Genomic DNA, 22267 nt, shown 5'->3' with positions numbered 1-22267 from the left:
TGATTCCATTCGGTTTTATGGGACAAGAGTTGATTCTACAAAGAGTTGTTAGGAATTTTGATGTATCTGTGTATTTCCCTGGCTTTATGAATGTGACTGGCTCAGACAGTTTAGTTACATTTGACTTAGCAAAGCAAGCAGCCTGATTGGGTCAGTGTCTGCTTCCCATGCAGGCCTGTAGAGCAGCCTACTTCTTCCTGTGTCCTAACCGTTGCTACAGACCCACTGGGTCTTTACTACTCCCAGAGTCCTGCCGCTGCTGTCCTGTTGCTGATGGCACATTTCTACCAGGCTTCCAGTATCCAAATAGGAAGGATTTATGGGTCCAGGGTAGGGAGTGGCTCATAACAACCCAAATTTCCTTTTTGTTGACCCACTGGTTCATTTTTTATTAAAGTTTTTTTGTGTGTGTAAAGAGGATTCTCTCTTAAAATTCCTTGTTCAGGTTCCCTGCCAACCTTCTTTTTGCTGGGTTTCAGTGGAAATAGTTGTATCAACAGAGCTGTGGAACTAGCCTGAACACATGCAATAAGTACTCTCGACGTCCCTGGAGGCGGTGGCAGTAACACCAGCAATAAAATGAGAACCACCGCTGTCATTGGTGTCCTGACTACGCGGTGGCCTGTATATACATTACTTCAGAGTGAGGCCTTTGGGGAAAACATTTGAAAGAAAACAGTTTTGTTTTCTTTCCTACTTGTGTGTTTGGAACTAGAAGGTAATAGGGGAAGTATGAGCTCCATAGTCAGCCCACACCTGACCTGAAAAAGGCTCACTTCTCGGGTCACAGAGCCATTTCCTCGTCCCTTTACCTGACCCCTCAGGGCCTGAGACTTTCTGGTACCGGGTCCTATACCAGTTAGCCTTTGGGATTTGAGAAAGCTACTTTTTTTGAATGCCTTTTAAAAAGCTCATAACTTCAGAACATAACTAGATAGTGACTTTTAAATCACTTTAGAATTGCAGGTTTTAGAGTATGATAGATTATGCCCAGAAAAATGGGCATATACAAATTTGTGTATAGTTTTAGGTTCCAGAGGCCCCTAAACCTTATTCATGGTCATGGGGTCATTGGCCGGTGGGGTCTGGATACCTTTTTTAAGACCCTTCTGAGATATGTTAAGAACCACAAATGAGTATCTAAAAATGTAATTAGCAGAAAGAATATTTTCAGTACTGCTCTTCAACTTAGACTTTCTCGTTTGCCCTCTCTTAGGCCTGTCAGAATAAGTCTCTTCTGGGCCTCAAATTCCAAACAATTGCTGTTTTAATTAGTATCTCTTCTCTGATGCTTTCACTTGATGTGTCCTTGCTGTTTCTGTATTCTTAGTCTTTTAACTTATTTCTCTGCCGAGAGGACGTAGTCGCTCTTACTCCTTCCTCTTGGCCTTTTAAAATACCTGCTTTTGACACTGTTTACCTTGATGTCATGAAATGCACCCTTTTCTTGGTTTCAGTGATATTCGCCTTGACTAACAAAATGTGTGGTGAGTAGATTATCATAAAAAAAGTGTGGGCTTTGCCGGCAGACCCTGGTTCATCTGCTGTTCTGCAGTGGGCTGTGTGACAGTGGGCAAATTACTTAGCTTCTCTTAGCCGTATTTGTAAAGTGTGAGAATGTCTACTCAGGGTTTTAAGGCAATTGACATAGGCTAGCTCCTCGTCTCTCCGTGTGCCTGGTTTATAGGGGGCTTTTAACAGCAGGGGTGGTGGTGTTGACAGCTAAGGAGCAGGCAGTGCTGGGTCCGTGCTAGGCAAGTGCGTCCTGCCCAGGATCTCTGTTATACTACGCAGTATCCTTGTGACTTAGGGCTTGATGTTACATAATAACATAGAGGAGAAAAGCCTTGCTTTTCTTGCTGGCTCTCCTTGCTGCCCTCTGCTCTCTGCGGAGTTCATGGAAACAATGACACTGCTGTGGCAGTGTGAATAGTTACTGTAAAGGTACACATTCCCATCTCAGCTGCCAGCAGCTCAGCTGTGGTCTAGTGGCTCCTAGCAGAAACCTAGTTGAGAATAAACAGGAAACGTAAAGGTAGTTGAGAATAAACAGGAAACGTAAAGGTAAAAGGCATCACAGCAAAAACTGATGGCACAAAATCTGTGTGTTTTAACTACTTAAGTTAGTTCTTAAGCTTTTCCACTACAGTTTGTGCAAGCTTAAGGTCATAGCCCAGGAGAGTTAATACCAACCTGACACATTTTACACTTAAAAGTTTTAGAAGATGCATTCATTCTAGGCCGTGTGTAGCCATGCTTGTTTCAATATAAAAATGCATTATTAAAAATTCCTCCAAACTTTAAAAAGATAATTGTTCCAGGAAAAGATGCCATATCTTGTTTTTAGCCTTGTACCCCCAATATGCTCAGGTTGTACATTTAGTTCTCACAATTTATTTACATTACATAGTTATTACAAGGTGGATCATTTGGTTTCCGAGACATCAGCAGAAAGAGCTGTGTTTATCAGCATTGTCGAGGTGATTTGAATGAGCAGGAAGGGGCTAGGGAGATGGCTTCATAGGAAGTCACACCCTGGAGAGTAAAGTGATAGCTGGTCGCCCTGTAGCGTGGGTGTCTGCAGCTGACAGACACGGCCTCTAGGATCCCTGGTTGTAGGAGGATATCTCTGCAACACTGTACTTAAAAGGAGCTGTTATAGTTATAACTTAAGTCACCAAGAAAGAACTTCTGAATGATAAAGATTAAAAAGAGATTTGCAATGATTGATAAAATGATTTTTCACAAGAATAATTTTTAGTGTTTTCTGGCAAAGTCTTCTTTGGGATGTTCTCTCTAGTGTGATGTATTGTCTAAAGGCTCTCACACAGCTGTAATCCTGGAAAACTGTCAGTTTGGGTTTAAACTATTGTTAACTGCTTTAATTTCCAGGCTTTTATTTGCCGTAGACTTTAACATTTTCCCTCTCATTCAGTCCTTCTGTTCTGGCTTCTATGGCCGTGGATACACATGTGATAGTAAGACTGTGTCTTTTTCAGAGATTCTTACCATTTTTTAGCGCCAAGGATCCCAGACCAGTTTTCATTGTTATCAAAGAGATGTTGTAGCCATTTGCTTTCAAACCCAGGTCTCTGGTCTTCAAGACGTTTTACTGTTTTCCCGCTTCATTTACTTTCATTTCCTCTGACTCTTATCCCCCCAGTTTGCCACCCTCTGCACGCGGCTCTCTGGTTTCTGGCTCTTTGCTTCTGCCCGGGCTAGTGCTTCTCCTTGCAGTTTCTTCTCTCTTCCTGGAAGTGTTGTTGTTATTATCAGCACACTCATGTCTTCTTACTTTTGCTTTTGTGACCCTTCAGTGATAACATACCCTTGTATGACCTTTACTAGCCCCCTGGGGACATGTGCTGGGGTCCTGTAAGGGGCACATCTCTGCCAGCGCGGTTGTGAGCCTCACATCTTCGCTCTGACATTGTAACCTAGGGTCGTGCCCTGGAATTCACCAGTAAAGATGAAGTGACCTTGCCCTGTGTTGAACATATTACTACATACACAGTATTTAGCCGCACATGACAGTTTCATGTAACCATTTTTTGCTTATAATGTTGTTGTGTTTTTTAGACTTAAGAATTAGAGGTGCTTTATGGGGCGCCTGGGTGGCACAGCGGTTAAGCGTCTGCCTTCGGCTCAGGGCGTGATCCCGGCGTTCTGGGATCGAGCCCCACATCAGGCTCCTCCGCTGTGAGCCTGCTTCTTCCTCTCCCAATCCCACTGCTTGTGTTCCCTCTCTCACTGGCTGTCTCTATCTCTGTCAAATAAATAAATAAAATCTTTAAAAAAAAAGAATTAGAGGTGATTCTTCCTTCATGCTACTTTCGTATCACTTTGGTGGTTTGTGACTTTTTGCGTTTTACCTCTGAAATAAGCCTTTCAAGAAATGCAAAAAGAAAAAAAAACACCAAAAAAAATTTTTAATGGAATTTGTAATTTTTAAATGTCTACAGTTGATACAAAGTAATTTTTCAGATTCTACTCATATTTCCAAAAGTATATTCCTAGGAGGCTTTTTCTGTTTGTGGGAAAGGAATGCCAGAGTTCACATCCAGATCATTTATGCACTGATTGGGTTGTGTCTTTGCAGTTGACTGGATTATTGCTGATATTTTGGCCATCAGGCAGAATGCTCTTGGACATGTACGCTACGTGCTGAAAGATGGGTTAAAGTGGCTTCCATTGTATGGGTGTTATTTTTCTCAGGTAATTATTTCCATGTTTTCTCAGGTAATTTTTCCATGTTATTTTTCTCAGGTCACTTTTTCCATGTTTTCTTCATTATGTACACAGCTTATAAAAATTTGAGGTTTGGAAACTGAACATGCATTTAATATAAATGTATTTTGTTTTGTTTATTTTTGTGGGTTTAATAACTTATTCCAAACAGAAGTAATTTTACTTGGGCATTTTTAATGGTCTGCGTTTATGTACCTGTCTGATCACCCAGCTAGTTAAATAGCAAACGTGCAAACGTGCAAAAATCAAACAACTAGGAAAATTTAAAGGCATGGAATCGGACAGATGATTACATTAAGAAACTAATAGTCAAACTTAATTATGATCTGTAGGATCATTATTAAAAAATAGTGTGCTGTAATGCAGAGTGTTGAACATGAGTGTCGGGAGCATAATAAACATTTAGTATAAGATATTTTCCAAAATGCCTTTAATTTGCTTCTCCAGAATACATTTGGTCAAGCCGCTTATCTGCTCAGAGTGTGTGTTTCTCAAGCGTAGCGCGGCCAGTTCCCGTGCGTGGCATTCACGCTCCCCCATGACCTGCCTCCCTGCAACCCACCTTCCTTTTTCGAGCCCGAATCGGTTTCTCCCTCCCTGTCCTTCTTTGAGCTATTGCTTTAGTTCAAGGCCATATGCGTTCCTCTGCCTCCAAGGCCCAGTGTAGATGCGATTATGAAACCCTTCTTGAGCCTGGCAGTTCCCTCCACCCCGCTTTTGTCTTGGGCTGTCTTTATTGTTACACTTAACGGATTCTCTTGATACCACACTTGTATACATTTTTCACTTCCCCACTAATTTTTAAGGAAAGATACCTGGTCTTCACTTCTGTAGCTTCCATATACCTGGGAAGGAACCCAGGTGTTTTGAATTAAAATAGACTTTGAGAAGCAAGTTAAATGACAGGCGATCCAGAACTAGTGTGTTGAGTAGGCATCGTGTCCGCTACAGCTTAGGAAAATTTTATGTTGTGGTATATGCATGCTGTGGCTTTTAATTCTATGAATTTGTTCTCATCAGCCCTCTCTGTTTGGGTCAACAGTGACATGTCTTCCGTAGAGCAGTTGAGTTTTTTCTCTGCACTCAGGCATGCTGGTTCCTATCTGGAAGGAACTGCCACCAGGATGGAAGGCCACCTCTCCTCCTCTCCTTTTTATAGTCTCTATACTGTCCCTTCCTTGCTCCTATCTGTGCATTTCCTTTTACTCATGTTCTTGGTTAAAACAAAGTCAAATTCAGCCAGTCGGCTTATTTTACAGATGAGTTCAGATTAGCACAAGCGAGTGCGAATAATATGGTGACTTAATGCAAAGTTTTGGTGAAGTACACTTTGCAAGTTTCATGAAGGGTTCCTTCGTAACAGTGCCTGCGTTAGTTGGCTAGGGCCGCCCTTACAAAATACCACAGACTGGATCTTAAATAACAAACATTTATTTCCCCACACTTCTAGAGGCTGGAAGTGCCAGATCAGTGTGTTACCAGGATCGGTTTTTGCTGAGGCCTCTCTTTTTGGCTTGCAGTCGGCTGCCTTCTCCCTGTGTCTCCCCCTGTGCACACGCCTGTTGGTGTCCTACTCTCCTCTTCTTATAGGACACCAGTTCTCCTGGACTGCGGCCCACCCTTAATGACCTTGTTTAACCTGGTTACCTTCTTAAGTGCCCCATCTCCAAATAACATCACACTGGGGGTTAGGGCTCCAACATATAAATTTTGGGGGAACACAGTTGAGTTCATAACGGTGCTACATACACATCTGCAGCCGAGTCAGTTTTAAAAATCCCTAAAGATCACGAGTATTGACATTTTAAGGATGCTTTTAGTGAGTCTACGTCATTGGAAAAATTGAGAGCTAAGAACTATGTTATCGATCAAGTTTTTTTATTTAAAAAAATGAAAGCGTTTTTAACTGTCAACAAAACTGAACGTTCATGTGTTTTCCAGTGGCACGTACATGCAGTTTTTATTTCAATTATATTGAAACCTAGGAGAACTTTCAGTTAAATGTCTATGAGATGCTTATATTTGAATGTGTTAAATATAATTTAATTCCTAAACTGTAATTTTATTCTTTACTTTTGGGGAGTGAAGTTACCTTTTTGATGACTGGCCATTGGATATTTTAATAGTCAATACTTTTCCCCCCATTTTTTTTTTTTTAAATGTGGCAGCACGGAGGCATCTATGTAAAGCGAAGTGCCAAGTTCAATGAAAAGGACATGAGGAACAAGCTGCAGAGCTACGTGAGCGCAGGAACTCCGGTAAGATCACGCTCCTTTTTATTATTTTCCCTGTCCATTCCCAGTTTTCAATTTAAGAACTAAATTTAGAACTTAAGAATTATTTTGAAAATGTATCATTCCATGGGTGATAAATGATTGAGAGCTTTCTTGAGGCAGTAAAAACTGTCTACATAGAGGTGAGCAGCTGTTTTCAGCCCTCAGGAAGAGGCTGCAGACGATTCAGTCTTTGCTGCTGGTCAGTAAGGACCACCAACCGTGCAACAAGAACGGCGCGTGACTGGTCTGTGAATGGAAGTCCAGACCACACTTGCGACCTTGACCTCGACCTTGACCTGACCTAACTGCCCATCTTCAGTATCATGTGTCGTTTCAGAAAAAGCAACTTCTCTGTGTGTCGGTGTAAATTTGGATTGCCATATACATTGTTATTTGAAAGGTCAAAAAAGGGGCGCCTGGGTGGCTCAGTCGTTGGGCGGCTGCCTTCGGCTCAGGGTGTGATCCTGGAGTCCTGGGATCGAGCCCCACATCAGGCTCCTCCGCTGGGAGCCTGCTTCTTCCTCTCCCACTCCCCCTCCCTGTGTTCACTCTCTCACTGGCTGTCTCTCTCTGTCAAATAAATAAATAAAATCTTAAAAAAAAAAAATGAAAGGTCAAAAAAAGTATGAATATCTGCAAATGAATCATTCAGTATAAATATTGTTTGATAAAACTTTGCCCCCCAAAAAAGGAATCTCGGTATTGTCTTCGAAGACTGCGAACTGCTGCCCAGTGGCTTTTCCCCGGCTCCCTGTGAGGGCAGAGCACCCTGATTGCAGCGACGGCTCAAGCTTTGCTCACCAGAGCTCAGCAACTTAACTCACGGCTACAACTTTTCGTTTTTTCCCTCCCTCATCCTCTCTCTCCTCCTCCTCCATCTTGTTTTCTGTCTGCCTTCTTTCTCTTTTCCTCTCCTCGCCAGGACTCGTAGGTGGCAGCCAGAGCTCCTTTTGAAAGACGAGTTTTCCAGCGTCGGGTGATGAAGTGCCCTAATGTTCAAGATTTTTGCTTATGGACCTTTACTAGGTGTTTCGACATTATGAAATTGCATTCTGTTTGGGGATGACCTGGCGTAGAATGTACTGAGATAAACAGTGCTCCTTTATCCTGTTACTACTTACCCTTGAGAACGAAGTGTAGCCTTAGAAAGGTCTGTTTACTCTGAACAATTTGGTATATTTGGGCAGAATGGGGGCCGTTGTTTGTAGATCTCCACGACGCAGAATAGATTGGCAGTGTGTGTATTTACTGTCTTTTCAAAAAATTATTCTAAATTTCAGCACTGACTTTCACATTGAAGGGTCCATCCCTCTTCTCTCTAGCTCTGCATCATCGCAGGCAGGGGAGCGGCTGTTTGGTTTCTTGGTTATTCTGTCGACATTGTCTCTGCCGAACAGATGTGTACAGCCCCCTCTTTGCATGGATTTCCGTGCTCTCTACAGTTCCCCCTTGCTTCTCTGTCATCTCTTTCTCTCTCTCGCTGCCTTTGCGAGTTTCTCTTTGGTTTTGGTTTGCAGCAGTTTAAGTGTTTTCCATATTAGTGTGCTCTTTTTCTTTTTCCTCCCTATTTATCCTGCTTGGTTCTCTGAACTTGGACTTTTGGTTTCGTGTCTGTCATTAATTTTGGAACATCCCTTGCTCCTGTTTCTTTAAGTGCTATTGCTACCCTGGTCTCTCTTTCTTCTTCAATTACACGTCTTTGGGGCTATTTGTTCCACGGTTTTTGGATACGTTTTTGTGGTGTTTTTATTTTCACTGTCTTGTTCCCTGTCGTGTTACAGTGTAGGTAATATCCACTGACCTCTTCTCCTGTCACTGATTGTTCCCTTGGCTTCGCCTGGTCTGCTGCTAGCACTGGTTAGAGACATTCTTCATCTCTGTTCCTTTTTCATTCCCAGTGTTTCCGTTTGATTCTGTCTCACAGTTTCCATGTCCGTGCTAAACGTGTCCATCTGATCGTGAGAATTGCCCACCTTTTGTACTAGAACCTTTATCATGTTGCTGGTAGTTGTTTGAAATTCCCCATCTGGTAATTACAACACCTCTACTATATCTGATTTTGAAATTTTTGATTGCTTCGTCTCTCTCATTTTTTTTTTTTAAGATTTTATTTATTTATTTGACAGAGAGACACAGCGAGAGAGGGAACACAAGCCGGGGGAGCAGCAGAGGGAGAGGCAGAAGCAGGCTTCCCGCTGAGCAGGGAGCCCGACGCGGGGCTTGATCTCAGGACTCTGGGATCATGACCTGAGCTGAAAGCAGACGCTTAACCCACTGAGCCACCCAGGCGCCTGCTTTGTCTCTTCAGACTGCTTTATGTTGCCTTTTTTTATACCTCCTACGATTTTGTTGAAAGTTTTGGCCTCTTGAGTGGCACAGTCGAGACTGAAGTAGTTTTGATACCAGAGAATGGCTACACTTGTCTTTTTGTGAGGCCTTCAGTGAGGGCTTGAGTCACTTTAGTGAGGAGTTGTACCAGATTTGGGTTTTACTGTTGCAATAATTTTTCTCACAGACTTCCAATTACTGTAGCATTCTTTACTTTGCATCTAGGGTGGGAGATGTTTTGCTAGAGAGTTTGTCACAATGCCTGTTCCACACTCATTTTGTTGCACTAAGAGTCTCCTTTTTGCACCTCCCCCAACAGCGTCCTTTGGTACTTGTTATTGACATCTTGTTAGTTCGGTGGGGAGAAGGGGTGGGGGAGGGGGGAGAAGGAGACAGAGAGGGAGTGGTGGCTTGTTGTCACAGTTACACGGAGGGTCTTGGGGTGGAGTCTTTTCCACCCTGCCTCACTCCCAGCTCTAAATCTGTGCCCAGGATGTGTTCCTGCTCCATCGTCTGCAAAGAGTTTGAACCTTCTGTTCATTTCCCCCGGCTGCATTGGATTTTCCCCAACTTGGGAGTTTGAGAATGTTCCACAGGAAAGCTAGAGGGGAAGGATCTCTGCTGGGCTTTGCGCCTTCCCAGCACGGGCTCTGTTCTCCCCCAAGCCTGCATCATCATCAGCATCATCAGGATGAGTTTGCCCTGGCCCAGCCTTTTTTTCTTTGTGTGTATTTGGGGTGTGCGTGTGTGTGTGTGTGTGTGTGTGTGTGTGTGTGTTTGTACGAAGTGTGGTCTGGAGTATAGCTTGTGAGTTGTAGGAAATTATCCTGTGTCTGTAGCCCCCAGGGGTTCTTCTGTCGAACTAGCCCACACTCAGCCTTTTGCAACTTGTTAAAATTGTGATGAAGTCTTGCTGTTGCCATCTATCGGCACCTGCCCCAAGCAGATGAGTGCGTGCATCTCTGCTCTCCTCTGTGTCGCCTTGCTTCCTTAGACGTTCAGGTGAGTTGCCTTGCAGCCTCGACTCTGAAGTGTTCAGTTTGCAGGTTATCCGGTTGTTTTTCTTGGGTTGGGAGAGATACTCTTGTAATAGTCTTTGTCCTAAATGGAAGCCTCCTCCTGTTTTTTTGTTAATGTGTTGTAAACCTTGGGATGATTTTAGATTTACAAAAACGTTGCATGGCTAGTACACGGTTTTCCATTTATTCTTTGCCCAATTTTAATGTTAACATTTAATATTAACATCTTTCCCAAACGTGGTACATTTGTCAAAACTAAGAAAGAAACGTTGGTGTCATACTATTAATTGAGCTACAGATTATTCAGATTTCTCTAGTTTTTCTACTAAAGTCCTTTTTTCATTGTTGTTTCAAGATGAAATCCACTGTACCACAAATCCATTTAATGCCTGTGTTTTAAGTTTATTGTATTTTTCATGGTATGCTGTACTGTATGGTTATAATCAAATCTGTTATTTTTGTTTTAATCTCCAAACTTTGTTTCTTTAAATATTGAAGGCGTCATTTAAAAGATGTATTGAGTAAATACGTATTTAGTGATCTCAGTATGAAGCCCTGTCATTTTCTGCCAGTTCTTGCTCATGGTACTTTCTTTCCTTATGTGCTTGGTTATCTTAATTTGCTTCCAATTCTATTTGGAAAATTATAGGTAGAAATCAACTCAAAGAGTAGAAAGTGCCTTCCTCCGGAGAATATTTGCATTTGTCTTAGCTGAGCCCCTTAAGGCTTCTTCAGTGTGAGCCCACCCAAACCGAATTCTGAACTTGAGGTTCACTGGACCAAGGTTGCAAATCCATGTGAGACTGATTGACTTCTGGTTTACTTTTGCCCTAAGAGTATAGCCTTTGGTGTTCCCTTTCCTTCTTTTCACTATTTTGAGAGAGGGAGAGAGAGAGAGAGAGAGAGCGCGCGCGCACAAGCAATGGGAATGGCAGGCAGAGGGAGAAGCAGGCTCCCCGCTGAGCAAGGAGCCCAATGCGGGACTTGATCCCAGGACCCCAGGATCATGACCTGAGCCGAAGGCAGACACTTAACTCACTCAGCCACCCAGGCGTCCCAACTTCTTTTCACTCTTAATAGAAGGTCCACGGGCTTTGATTTTTATCTTTTCAGCTCTTTGATAACTTTTAAAATGATGTTATATCCACCTTTGTAAATTTTCATTAGGAAGGCTTGTTCAGATAACCTAGTCTTTCACTTTGGGCTACCAGAGAACTTTCTGTTGTTCGAGGGCAGAAGTCTAGCTTTTTGATATCCGTGCAACAATGCTGGGTTACAGACTGGTGGTACCATGAGTGGTTGTCACTGGAGGCCAAATCAGATTTGGGTTTAAGTCTCAGGTCTGCCATTTACACTTTGTTACTATGCACAAGTCACTTAACTTTTCTAAGCTTGTTTTCTTTATATGTTAAATCTGTTAATAATTCATTTGGTAGCTAGGATTAAATAACATGTTTGAAGGTTATGCTTTTTGTAGTAGTTCCCAACTGCTGCTGTAACAGATTACCACAAACTCACTGACCGCACAGGCAGCAGAAGCAAAAATAAATAAGTAGGACTACACCAAACTAGAATGTTTCTGCACAGCAAAGGAAATAATCAACAAAATGAAGAAACAACCTGCAGAAAGGGAGAAAATATTTGCAAATGACATATCCAATGCTCATTTTCAAGATTAACATGCAGCCCACCAGCAAAAAACAAACAAACAAACAAAAAAAACACGATTTAAGCAATGGGCAAAGGACTTGAATAGACATTTCTCCAAAGACGACCTACAAATAAATGGCTGACAGGTGTATGAACACGTGCTGAACCTCAGTCATCATCAGGGAAATGCCAGTCACAGCTGTAGTCAGATTAACACCTCACACCTGTTACAATGACCATTCTCAAGTAGTTTTCGAAAGTTAAGGGTCGGTTGAGGATTTAGAGAAAAGAGAACCCTTAGACATTGTTGGCAGGAATATAAATTGGTACAGCCATTACAAAAAACAGAATGGAGTTTCCTCAAAAGATTAAAAATAGAAATATATCCAGCCATTCCACTTCTGGGTATATATTCGAAGGAAATAGAATTATTTGCTACATTCATGTTCACTGCAGCATTATTCACAATAGCCAGGTATGGAAGTAACCTAAATGTCCATCAACAAATGAGTGAATAAGAAAAAATGTAGTATGTGTACACAACGGAGTATTTTTCAGTGTTAAAAAAGGAGATTCTATCATTTTTGACAGTGTGGATGGACCTCGAGGGCATTACACTAACTGAAAGAAACCTGACATAGAATCACAAATGCTGCATGGTCTCACCTACGTGTGGAATTTTAAAAAGTTGAATTAATAGAACTGGGGAGTATAGCAGTGGTTTACCAGGGCCCGAGGGGTTGGGGGAAATGGGGATATGTTGGTCAAAGGGTACGAACTTTCAGTTATAAGAGAAATAAGTTCTGAGGACATAAGGTACAGCGTGGTGCCTGTAGTTAATAATACCATATTGTATACTTGAAATTTGTTGGAAAGAATAGATTTTAAGTGTTCTTACCACACACAAAAAATACGATAACTATGCAAGGTGATGGGTAGGTTAATTACTTTATGGTAATCATTTCACCGTGTCTGTGTGTATGAAGATATCACATTGTATACTTTAAATGGTATACATTTAAGCTAGGAAAAATAACAACATACATTTATTATCTTAACCATTCTGGAGATCAGCAGTGCAAAATGGGTCTCACTGGACTAAAATCGTGGTGTCATTGGGGCTGAGGTCCCTTCTGGAGACTCTACGGGAGAATCCATTTTCTTGCCTCTTAGATTCTAGAGCTTGCCTGTATTCTCTGGGTCATGGCTTCTTGCTGTCTTCAAAGCCAGCAATGGTTGGTCTGGTTTTGTTTTGTTTTGTTTTGTTTTGTTTTGTTTTGTTTTGTTTTGTTTTGTTTTGTTTTTGCAGCCATCGTTCCAGTTCTGACTCTTCCTGCTCCCTCTTTCATCGTTAGAACCCTTGTGATGACACTGCCCCCCCACCCCACTGGACATTCTAGGCTGATCTCATTGTCCCGCAGTCCAGTGCTAGCAGTCTTCAATCCCCCTGCCTGCCGCATTCATGTATGCATTTGTGTGACTTTGTAATTGTTTTTTGATACGTGTAGCACTTCCATACTTAAATAACAAGCTCTTGAGGAAGGAGATTGTTACTTTGTATCCCACCACGTTTTGCATATTTTCCCTCTGTAAATATGTAATGGAAGTTTTAATGAGTTGAATGTTTCTGATTGTAGAAAAACCCTTTTTAACAGTTGTGATTTGCTAGACTGGATTAATTTGGGGGGAAGAAAGCAGAGATGAACTATCTTGTTTATATTCTGTACATCTCAACATGAAATCCTTTTTATTTAAAGAGAAAGCAGTGATTAAAAGATGTCTAGCTAATCAAAGTTTATTAAGTTCTGAGGTATCATTTCCATATAAATGTGCCTGCTTTGAAACTCTGTAGTGAACTAGACAGAATTTTTAAAAACCAGAGAGGAAGGAAACAATATAAAGAGGCTGCCACACAGTGCTTGATATTTTCACATACTTCCTTTTATGCTCACAGTTATCCTGAGTCTGCATTTGGGAATGAAACGGAGACTCAATTAAAAGTAAATTAACTTATCCAAAGCATGGAGAAAAGTCTGTTTTTAACAGAAGGTCACCAGTTCCATAACTGGTTACAATCTGAATATATTTTAAACTCTTAAATAGCTCTTTTCTTTTTGAATGGAATTTCAATATGGAATAGCTTGCCGATTTCCGCTAGAGGCGGAAGTATCTGTGCTTAAAATGGTACCTCACATCTTGAGTAGAGATCTTATATGCAAAGTCAGTCTCATGAAAGAAAACAGAATCTCTGGTTCCTTTCAAATGAATATTTAGCAGAATAAAAGATTTCTGTGAACAGTAGCAAGACTCTTCTGCATAACTTGGTTTGTTTGTGACTGTTCGCCATTTATTTCCTGTCATCCTTGGGTCTTCCCTGACCTTGAACAGGGATTTTCCTTAATTGAGAAGTGGGTCCAGAGATGTCACACGGCCCCAGAGTCATTCTTTTCTTGCCCTGATGCTCCATGTTTAGTCCTTCCCTCCTCTGTGGCCACCTTCTCCGTCTCTGTGGGAACTAAAGAAGAGCTGCCCTTTTGGTCGGCAGTGTGAAAGCAGTGGTGAGGAAGTTATCAGGTGCCAACCGCTGAAGGAGGAAAAAGTTTTACCTTGCAATCTTGACTCTACATCTGTGCTCTGGGTCGTGCTCAGCCGCCTTAGAGAGAACGAGGAGACCTGCTTTGGCCACGTAGCCTTTGGAGGCTGCTGTTCTTGCGAGTGCAGCACGCTGAGCTGATTCTGGGGAAGGCACATGGCCTGTGCTCAGGTCCTGTCGCTCTTCTTTGCCCCCGATGCGTCCTCTCACATTTCAAAAGCGCATCTGTTTTAATTTTAACAACAGCAAATTGCAGTATTATTTTGTGCCAGGCGCCGTGTTAATTAGACTACATAAGTTATCACCTTTTATCATGACAGTGTCTCTATGAGGTAGAGGTACCACCATCCTTTCTTTTGTAGACAAGAAGCTTCGGGCACAGGGAGGGTAAGGAATTTATCCCGGCTCTCGGAGCCTGTACGTGGAATCTGGGGTTTGAAGCCAAGTGTTCAGACCATTCTAGACTCCTTCTCTAGTTGCAGTCTTTGTATATATGGTTTCCTGTAGCAGATGATGTGCTTCATGGAGTAATGGCCAGGCTGGGGCTGTGAGAATGTAACTCCTCAGACTATTCCTGTACGAGTCTTTCAGTGCACCAGTGACTTGCCTTTTCATATCATAACAGAGTCTCAAAGAACAAAAGTTTTAAAAATTTTGCCTGAGTCCAATTTATTGATCTCTCCTAAAATTTCTGCTTTTTCTGTCCTATTGTAAAAGGCATTGCCAAACTCAATGATACTAACATTTTTTCCTTCATTTTCTTTTGGAAGTTTTACAGTTTTAGTTTGCATTTAGGTCTGTGGCCCATTTCAAGTTAAGTTCTGTATATGGTGTAAGGTCAAGGTTTGTGTATCTAAACATGGACATCCATCACCACTTACTGAGAAGGTTATTCTTTTCCCCATTGTTTGAAATAAATAAATTGCATACATACGGGTCTGTTTCTGAACCATTTACTCTGTTCCACTGATCTATAGGGATATCCCCATGCCTGTACCACACTATCTTGATTACTCTTGCTTCATTATGATAAGTTTTGAAATCTGGTGTAGTTAAATCTTCTATATTGGCTCTTTTTCAAAGTAGTTTGGCTGTTTTAGGTCCTTTGCATTTCCCATATAAATTCTAAAATCAGCTTGTCAGTTTCTGCATAAAAGCTTGCTGGGTTTTTTATTTGGATTGCATCGATTCTAAGATCCATCTGGGAAGAATTGCTATCATAACAATACTGAATCTTTGGATCCAAAAATACAGTCTTTATTTGGGTCTTCTTTAATGTCTCTCAGCAGCGTTTTGTGGTTTTTAACTGTGCAGGTTTACACACCTTTTGCCAAAGGTATCCACATTTGCTGAAATAAATTCTTATTTCATGTTTTTTGATGCTGTTGTAGATGGCATTATTTTTTATGATTGTTGTTAACATCCAAACATTCAGTATTATTGACTTTTTGTTCTGTAACTGTGCTAGGCTTTTTATCTAGCAACATTAAAAAATAGTAATATTTCTTAGATTTCTTACATGGATAGTCATGTCATTTGTGTATAAATACAGTTTTACTTCTTACTTTTAATCTGGATGCTTTTGTTTCTTTGTCTTGCCTAAGTGCCCTGGCTAGAACCTCTAATACAGCCTGGACTGGCACTGGTGAGAGTGGGTGTCCTTGCCTCGTTCCTCATCTGTTAACGAAAGCACTCATTTTTTTTTACCATTCCTTAGGTCTTAGACCCATCATCCACTCCAGTTACCATCTTGTTATTCTCCTTCATAACATCTTATTCTTTTTCTTCACAGTCATAGAAGTGTAATTATTTTTGTAGAATTTGTTTAATGTACTTTTTTCTCACTTGTCTCCAAAGACCTATTTCGTTAGCCTACATAGTACCTGGTGCATAAGAAAGGTGTATAAGAAATACTTGTTGAATGGACCCTGAAAGAATTGTTCATTCTTGCTTTCTTGTTCGACCATCAGTGTTCTTTTTAATGAACTATGTTAAGAGATGGGAAAATAACACCACAGGAATTATTAATAACCATTCAAATCATGAATCATTTTATGTTTGAATGCTTGAACTAAAAGCTAAACGTCATCAGTAATTGCTCTCATGGCTTCGAATACAAAGTTTACTGATTTAAAGATTTTATTTTTTTAATTATTATTATTTTTTAAGTAATCTCTACACCCAGTGTGGGGCTGGAACCTGTGACCCCACAATGGGGAGTCGTATGCTCTACCAAGTAAGCCAGCTAGTTGCCCATAAGCTGATTTAAAATATGTTCTCATGATAATGAATTTGTGGGTGTGGGAACTAATTTTAAATTTTTTTCTTAATTTTACCCATTTTTCTATGTTTTCATGGCAGCGCTGGTTAATCTTTCTTATCAAATGTTAGGATACATAAAAATCCATTAATTTCTAAGTTAGGCAAAAATAGTGGGTTCTAAAGACAATTTATATGGGTGTTTGAAAAGTATGTATATTTTCAGAGAAGCTGAAAATGCAGAATTGTAGAGCTGCCATTAATACAAGTTGTTCAGGGGAAAGTTTGGAAGAGATTAATCATAAGTTTATCTAATGAAAAAATGTGAACTATCACATAGGTTTATTACATAGGAGTTTTATAATCATCGATCATTCAGAAAGGGGATGCTTCTGTACCAGATATATAGATAGTATTACCTGGGATCAGATGAAGTTGGGTAAAGTGAACGTAATTTTCTTTCCTCCTATCCTCCTATCCCTTTGTTTCCTGTATTCTGTTTGTATTTGAGAAGATTTGAGATGAATGCCTTAGTTGTGTATTTTGGCTATCAAGTAACCTTGTTGGTGTCATTTGGATAACTCACTTCTAAAGTTAGGAGTTTCTCATTATATAGTTTTACGGTTTCTGTCTTTATTTTCCCAAGCAGATAAAAGCTTAGACTAATGGATTACTTAATAAACATCCAGCTTTCTCCTTTATTTATAAGTGCATTATTTCAGTTTATGAAGCTGCTTGTAAATTGAATTATTTAAAATGCATTAAGGGAGCCGTGTAAAATAATACCGTGGGAATCTTTTGAAATGTGAATACTTACCACATTTTATATTGTGGAAATTTAGGTATTGCTTCAAATGAGATATGCTTTTATTATTGATACTTAGGGACACTGATGTCTAAAATTTGCACTTTTTAAAAACGTCATTTTTCAGAATCTTGGGGAAAAGCTCTTTAACTGAGGCTTTATGTGAGTCAGAATTTCATGGGCAAATTTTTAATTAATGAATATTAGTGTGTAATTAGAAACGTTGTTAGAGTCTTAATGATTGACCTACCAGTGAATGTATGACAGCGTTTCAAATATAATTCATGTTAGGATTTAATTGCATTTTTGCAGTTTGGTTCTGCTTGAAATGAAGGTCATGTGTAAAATGAATACACATTTTTCCCATCTTAGAAAATATTCTCTTAGCGTTAATAGGGTTGGCACTGGTAAGTTCACAAGAACAACAAAAAAAGCTCACACAAATCAAACCAAATTTCTCTGTTTCACAGATGTATCTTGTGATTTTTCCAGAGGGAACAAGGTATAATCCAGAACTAACAAAAGTCATTTCAGCTAGTCAAACATTTGCTGCTCAAGAAGGTAAGTAAAAATTTGACTGTACTTGAAAAAATAATTTTTAAAAATAAATGCCTTTTCAGTTTTTGTTCCTGGAGAGGATCTTTACGTTTTACAACAGTGGAAGTGCATAAATGTATTCATTTCTTCAATGAATGTAGTATTATCTCCTAGGATATGAAGTTTCTTCCTTGATTCCTATGCATGTTGGTATATTCTATCTGAGAGATTAAATTCATGTGCTTGCTAAAATACATATCCCAGCACCATGGATTTCATGAAAATCTGGCTGGGTACCGGATTGTGGAGCCTTTTTCTCCATGTGGGTTGTGTGTGAGGGAAAGAGTCTCCGTTCTGTGGGCTGACAGACCTGGGCTGGAATCCAAACTCTGACGTCTGTCAGCTGTGTGGGTGCAAGTTGCCTCATGGACTGAGCTTGTCTCCCCGTCTCTTATGACACACGTACCTCAGATCTATAGCTGTGCCTGCCTCTGTGTACAAATTACGTTAGAAAAATGTAAAGTTCCTGTCGGAGAATGTGGCACAAAGTTGGTTCACAGTACTTGGAAGTTATGAATGTCCCCAGTAACAGGAATGTTCTTAATGTCCGTGTTTTAGAAAGTTGGATAACTAATACACCTATAAGCTATTCAGTTTCACCAATTTGGGATATAAACAGAAAACACTGGCTGTGCTGTGTTCTCAAAGTTTCCCTTGGAGACTGACTGTGAATTAGTATGCGACCTCCATACACTGATCCCCAGGCACTTACTGAGCGAATGCCTTGTTGTCGATCTCATTGCAGGGTCTATGCAGTGCTGTCTAGGAGAACTTGTTACAACACAGTAGTGTCTGTCTCTGCTCTGCCCAACGTGGTAGCTCCTACCCACATGTGGTAGTGCATCAGGGGAAATGAATTTATAATTTTGTTAATTTTAATTAGTTTATTGGAATCTGATACAAAATTCTTGATACTTCCCTTATTGGGATTCTTTCCCTAGACTTCTGTTAGGGCTTGTCTCCATTTCCCCCTTCCTCTCTGGTGATTCCTGGTCAGTCTCCGTTCTAGCCTCCTTTTCTGCTTCATTCTCCCCTGTTTCATATGTTGTTTCTGTTGTCTGACTTTACTCTTTCCATTTCATTTTCATGTATTTCCTTGTGGCCTTCATCCAGATCCGTAGCTTTAGCCACCATTTATTTGATTGCTGAACACTCACAGAAAGCTCTTTTCCACCCGTATCTGTTTGACTCTAGACCTGTAGGTGTAGCTGCCCAGGGGAGAGCTGCACTTGATTGGCCCACGGGCCAGTGATCCTCCACATCACTGATCATCAGGGAGATACAAATCAAAACCGCAGTGAGCTACCACCTCACACCTGCCAGAGTGGCTGAAATTCACAACACAAGAAACAACAGGTGTTGGCTAGGATGCGGAGAAAGGGGAACCCTCATGCACTATTGGTGGGAATGCAGACTGGTGCAGCCACTCTGGAAAACAGTGGGGAGCTTCCTCAAAAAGTTAAAAATAGAGCTACCCCACAATCCAGCAGTTGCACTACTAGGTATTTACCCAAAGAATACAGAGGCACTAATTCAGAGGGATACATGCAGCCTAGTGTTTATAGCAGCATTATCAACAATAGCCAAATTATGGAAAGAGCCCAAGTGTCCATCAACTGATGAATGGATAGATGTTGTCTATATATACAATGGAATATTACTCAGCCATAGAACGAATGAAATTTTGCCATTTGCAAGATGTGGCTGGATCTAGAGGGTATAATACTAAGCGAAATAAGTCAGAGAAAGACAAATACTGTATGATCTCACTCATATATGGAATTTAAGAAACAAAACAAATGAGCAAAGCAAAAAGAGAGGCAAACCGAGAAACAGACTATTAACTGTAGAGAACACACTGGTGGTGACCAGAGGGGAGAAGGGTGGGGGATGGGGGGAAACAGGTGATGGGGATTCAGAAGAGCATTGTGATGAGCACCAGGTGTTGTACGGAAGTGTTGAGTCACTGTATTGTACACCTGGAACTAACACTGTATGTTAACCAACTGAAATTTAAAAAAATTTTTAAAGAGTTTATTTATTTGAGAGAGAGGGAGAGCATGAGCAGAGGGGAGGGGCAGAGTGAGAAGCAGGCTTCCTGCTGAGCAGGGAGCCTGATGTAGGACTCGATCCTAGGACCCCCAGATTATGACCTGAGCTGAAGGCAGACGCTTAACCAACTGAGCCACCCAGGTACCCCTTAAGATAAAAACTTAAAAAATATGAACTATCTCAAGGGAAAACAAAAAGTTGAAAATTAAAAAAAAATAAAAGCATATTCTAAAACAGAAACCATGAAATGGCTTTTTTAAAAAATGGTTTTATATCCAAAAGTATTTAGAGAATTTTGCATTTTATGTCCTTCCGTTGGGGAGGTACAGTTCACATTTATATATTAGTCTCAGAAAAGTTCTGTTGTAAAGATCGCTGATTTTGTTTGTTGAGCTGTTTTCTAATTTTATGTATTTTAGAAAGAAAACAGTGATCTAAAATTATTAAACAAAATTTGGGATTTTTGTGGGGTATATCTTTAGGGTTCCAGAAAATTATGTCTCTCCAAAATTACTCCTTCTCTAAAGATTCTTGATAGCTGAGCTATGACTTTAAAAAATGTGTATTTTACTCTGAAGTTTAAAATAGCCTATAGATGAGTCAGTTGTGGGATTTTTCATGTGTGGGGGGATTCTCAGTAAACTTGAGTGTAGACCTTAAACTATATAAATTTTCAACTACTCCTGTGTGTCATCTCTTAGAGCCACTTTAATTCTGTTTAGGAATTACAGTTTTAGCTTAGATAAGGTGAAAGGGAAATAAATGGGATTTTTTTTTTTTTTGCTACTTTTCATGTGTATTATAAAATCTGAGGCATTTTATTATCACTAAGTAATGAATTACATCTTGAGACGTGTTTTTATGGGCTGAACAGAGGGCTGGCCTTGGGGGAAGTTTACTAGAGTGCTTTAGGTCCTCAGAGTCGGCTGATTTTATGCTTAAAATAGTAGAATATTCTACCTTTAAATATTAACACATCTTTATCAAATTTCTCATATGTAAAGTGTTCCACTAAGGTGGAAGAACTAACTCCAGTGTTTTCTAGGAGTTTATGATTTAGTAGGAGAATCAGGATTGTACTCATCATCTATGGATGTGTAACAAAGTATCCCAAACCCTAGTGGCTTAAAACAACAGACAGTTCCTATGTCCCAGCTGATGTGGGCCAGGAGTCCTGCTGTGGTTCAGCGGGGGGCCGCTTGCTCAGGGACGGTCACAGGCTGCAGTCATTTCAGGGCTCCCAGGGAGGATCTGTAAGAAGCTCCCTCCCACGGCTGTTGGCAGGCCTCACGTCCTCACTGGCTGTTGGCTGGAGAGTCTGTTTCTTGCCACTTGGGCCTCTCCATAGAGCTCCTCGGGACACGACAGCCTGCTCCCCTCGATCCACGGGGCAGAGAGGGCAGGGAGACAACATGGGAGAGGTACTGTAACAGTGACAGCGTAGGGGACAGTTGTCGCTGTCTTAACCTAATTTTGGAAGTGACGTCTCATCATTTTTGGCTTATAGTAGGGAGGTTCTGAGCAAGACTCTGCAAGAGTGTCTGACTGACTGAGGTACAGACTGCTTCACAGTAGTGATCCCACTTCCAGAAACTTCAGGATGCTGTTTTTCAACAAGTTTGCCTCTTTCAATGCTTTATAATATGTGATGGACTAATTCCTTAATTTTAAACATGTCACGCAAGACAAAATTAGACCTGGACATTTTATTACGTCTTGTCACCCAATTAGTTGTTGAGGTGTAATACATTTGCATTATAGAATGAGCGTGGTCCCAGATTTTTGTGTTTATGTGAAGAGTAATGTAGAGTTATTCTGTGTTTTAGTATTTATTCAAGGACTTCTGATTTCTTTTGTAAAATTCACCTTTGTGTGTGTGTTTCTATTTAAATATTGGCATAGTTTTGGCTCAGTCGGTTGAGTGTCCGACTCTTGATTTTGGCTCAAGTCATGATCTCATGGGTCCTGGGATCGAGCCCCTTGTCTGGCTCCACACTCCATGCAGAGTCTGCTGGAGATTCTCTCCCTCCACCCCTCTCTCCACTTGCTCACTCGCTCTCTCAAATAAACAAATAAATCTTTTAAAAAAATATATTGCCATACATTTTTCAGTTGGGTAAAACAAACATTTATATGCAAATAGGTGTATTTACTGAGTGATATTTGCTCGGAGTTGTAATTTCAGTGCAGGTTTTAGGGCCTGTGTTAATCACCTTGGGCCATCATAACAGGACACTGCTCTGGGGCCTTAAACAAGACACATTATTTTCTCACGGTTCTGAAGCCTGGATGTCCAAGATCAAGGTGCCAGCAGGGTTTGTTTCTGGTGAGACCGCGCTTCCTGACTCACAGAGGGCCACCTTCTTGCTGTGTCCTCACATGGCCTTTTCTCTGTGTACTCACAGAGAGAGAGGTCTCTGGTGTCTCTTTCTTTTTTTAT

At 40.7% G+C, this 22267-nt stretch overlaps 1 protein-coding gene across 1 annotated transcript in view; it reads left to right on the top strand.

Moving 5' to 3' along the window:
* The window catches only part of AGPAT5 (1-acylglycerol-3-phosphate O-acyltransferase 5), a 59249-nt gene that overhangs the window by 16099 nt on the left and 20883 nt on the right, over positions 1–22267 (top strand). Inside the window, exons 3-5 of the mRNA XM_045810848.2 lie at positions 4100–4215; positions 6417–6506; positions 17649–17739. Of these exons, the coding sequence (XP_045666804.1) occupies positions 4100–4215; positions 6417–6506; positions 17649–17739 (297 nt within the window). The remainder of the gene's footprint in view (positions 1–4099; positions 4216–6416; positions 6507–17648; positions 17740–22267) is intronic.

Source organism: Ursus americanus, chromosome 27 (assembly GCF_024610735.1).
Source record: "Ursus americanus isolate L20-20 chromosome 27, mUrsAme1.1.p, whole genome shotgun sequence".
Taxonomy (NCBI): Eukaryota; Metazoa; Chordata; class Mammalia; order Carnivora; family Ursidae; genus Ursus; species Ursus americanus.
This window is presented reverse-complemented; position numbering and strand designations above follow the sequence as displayed.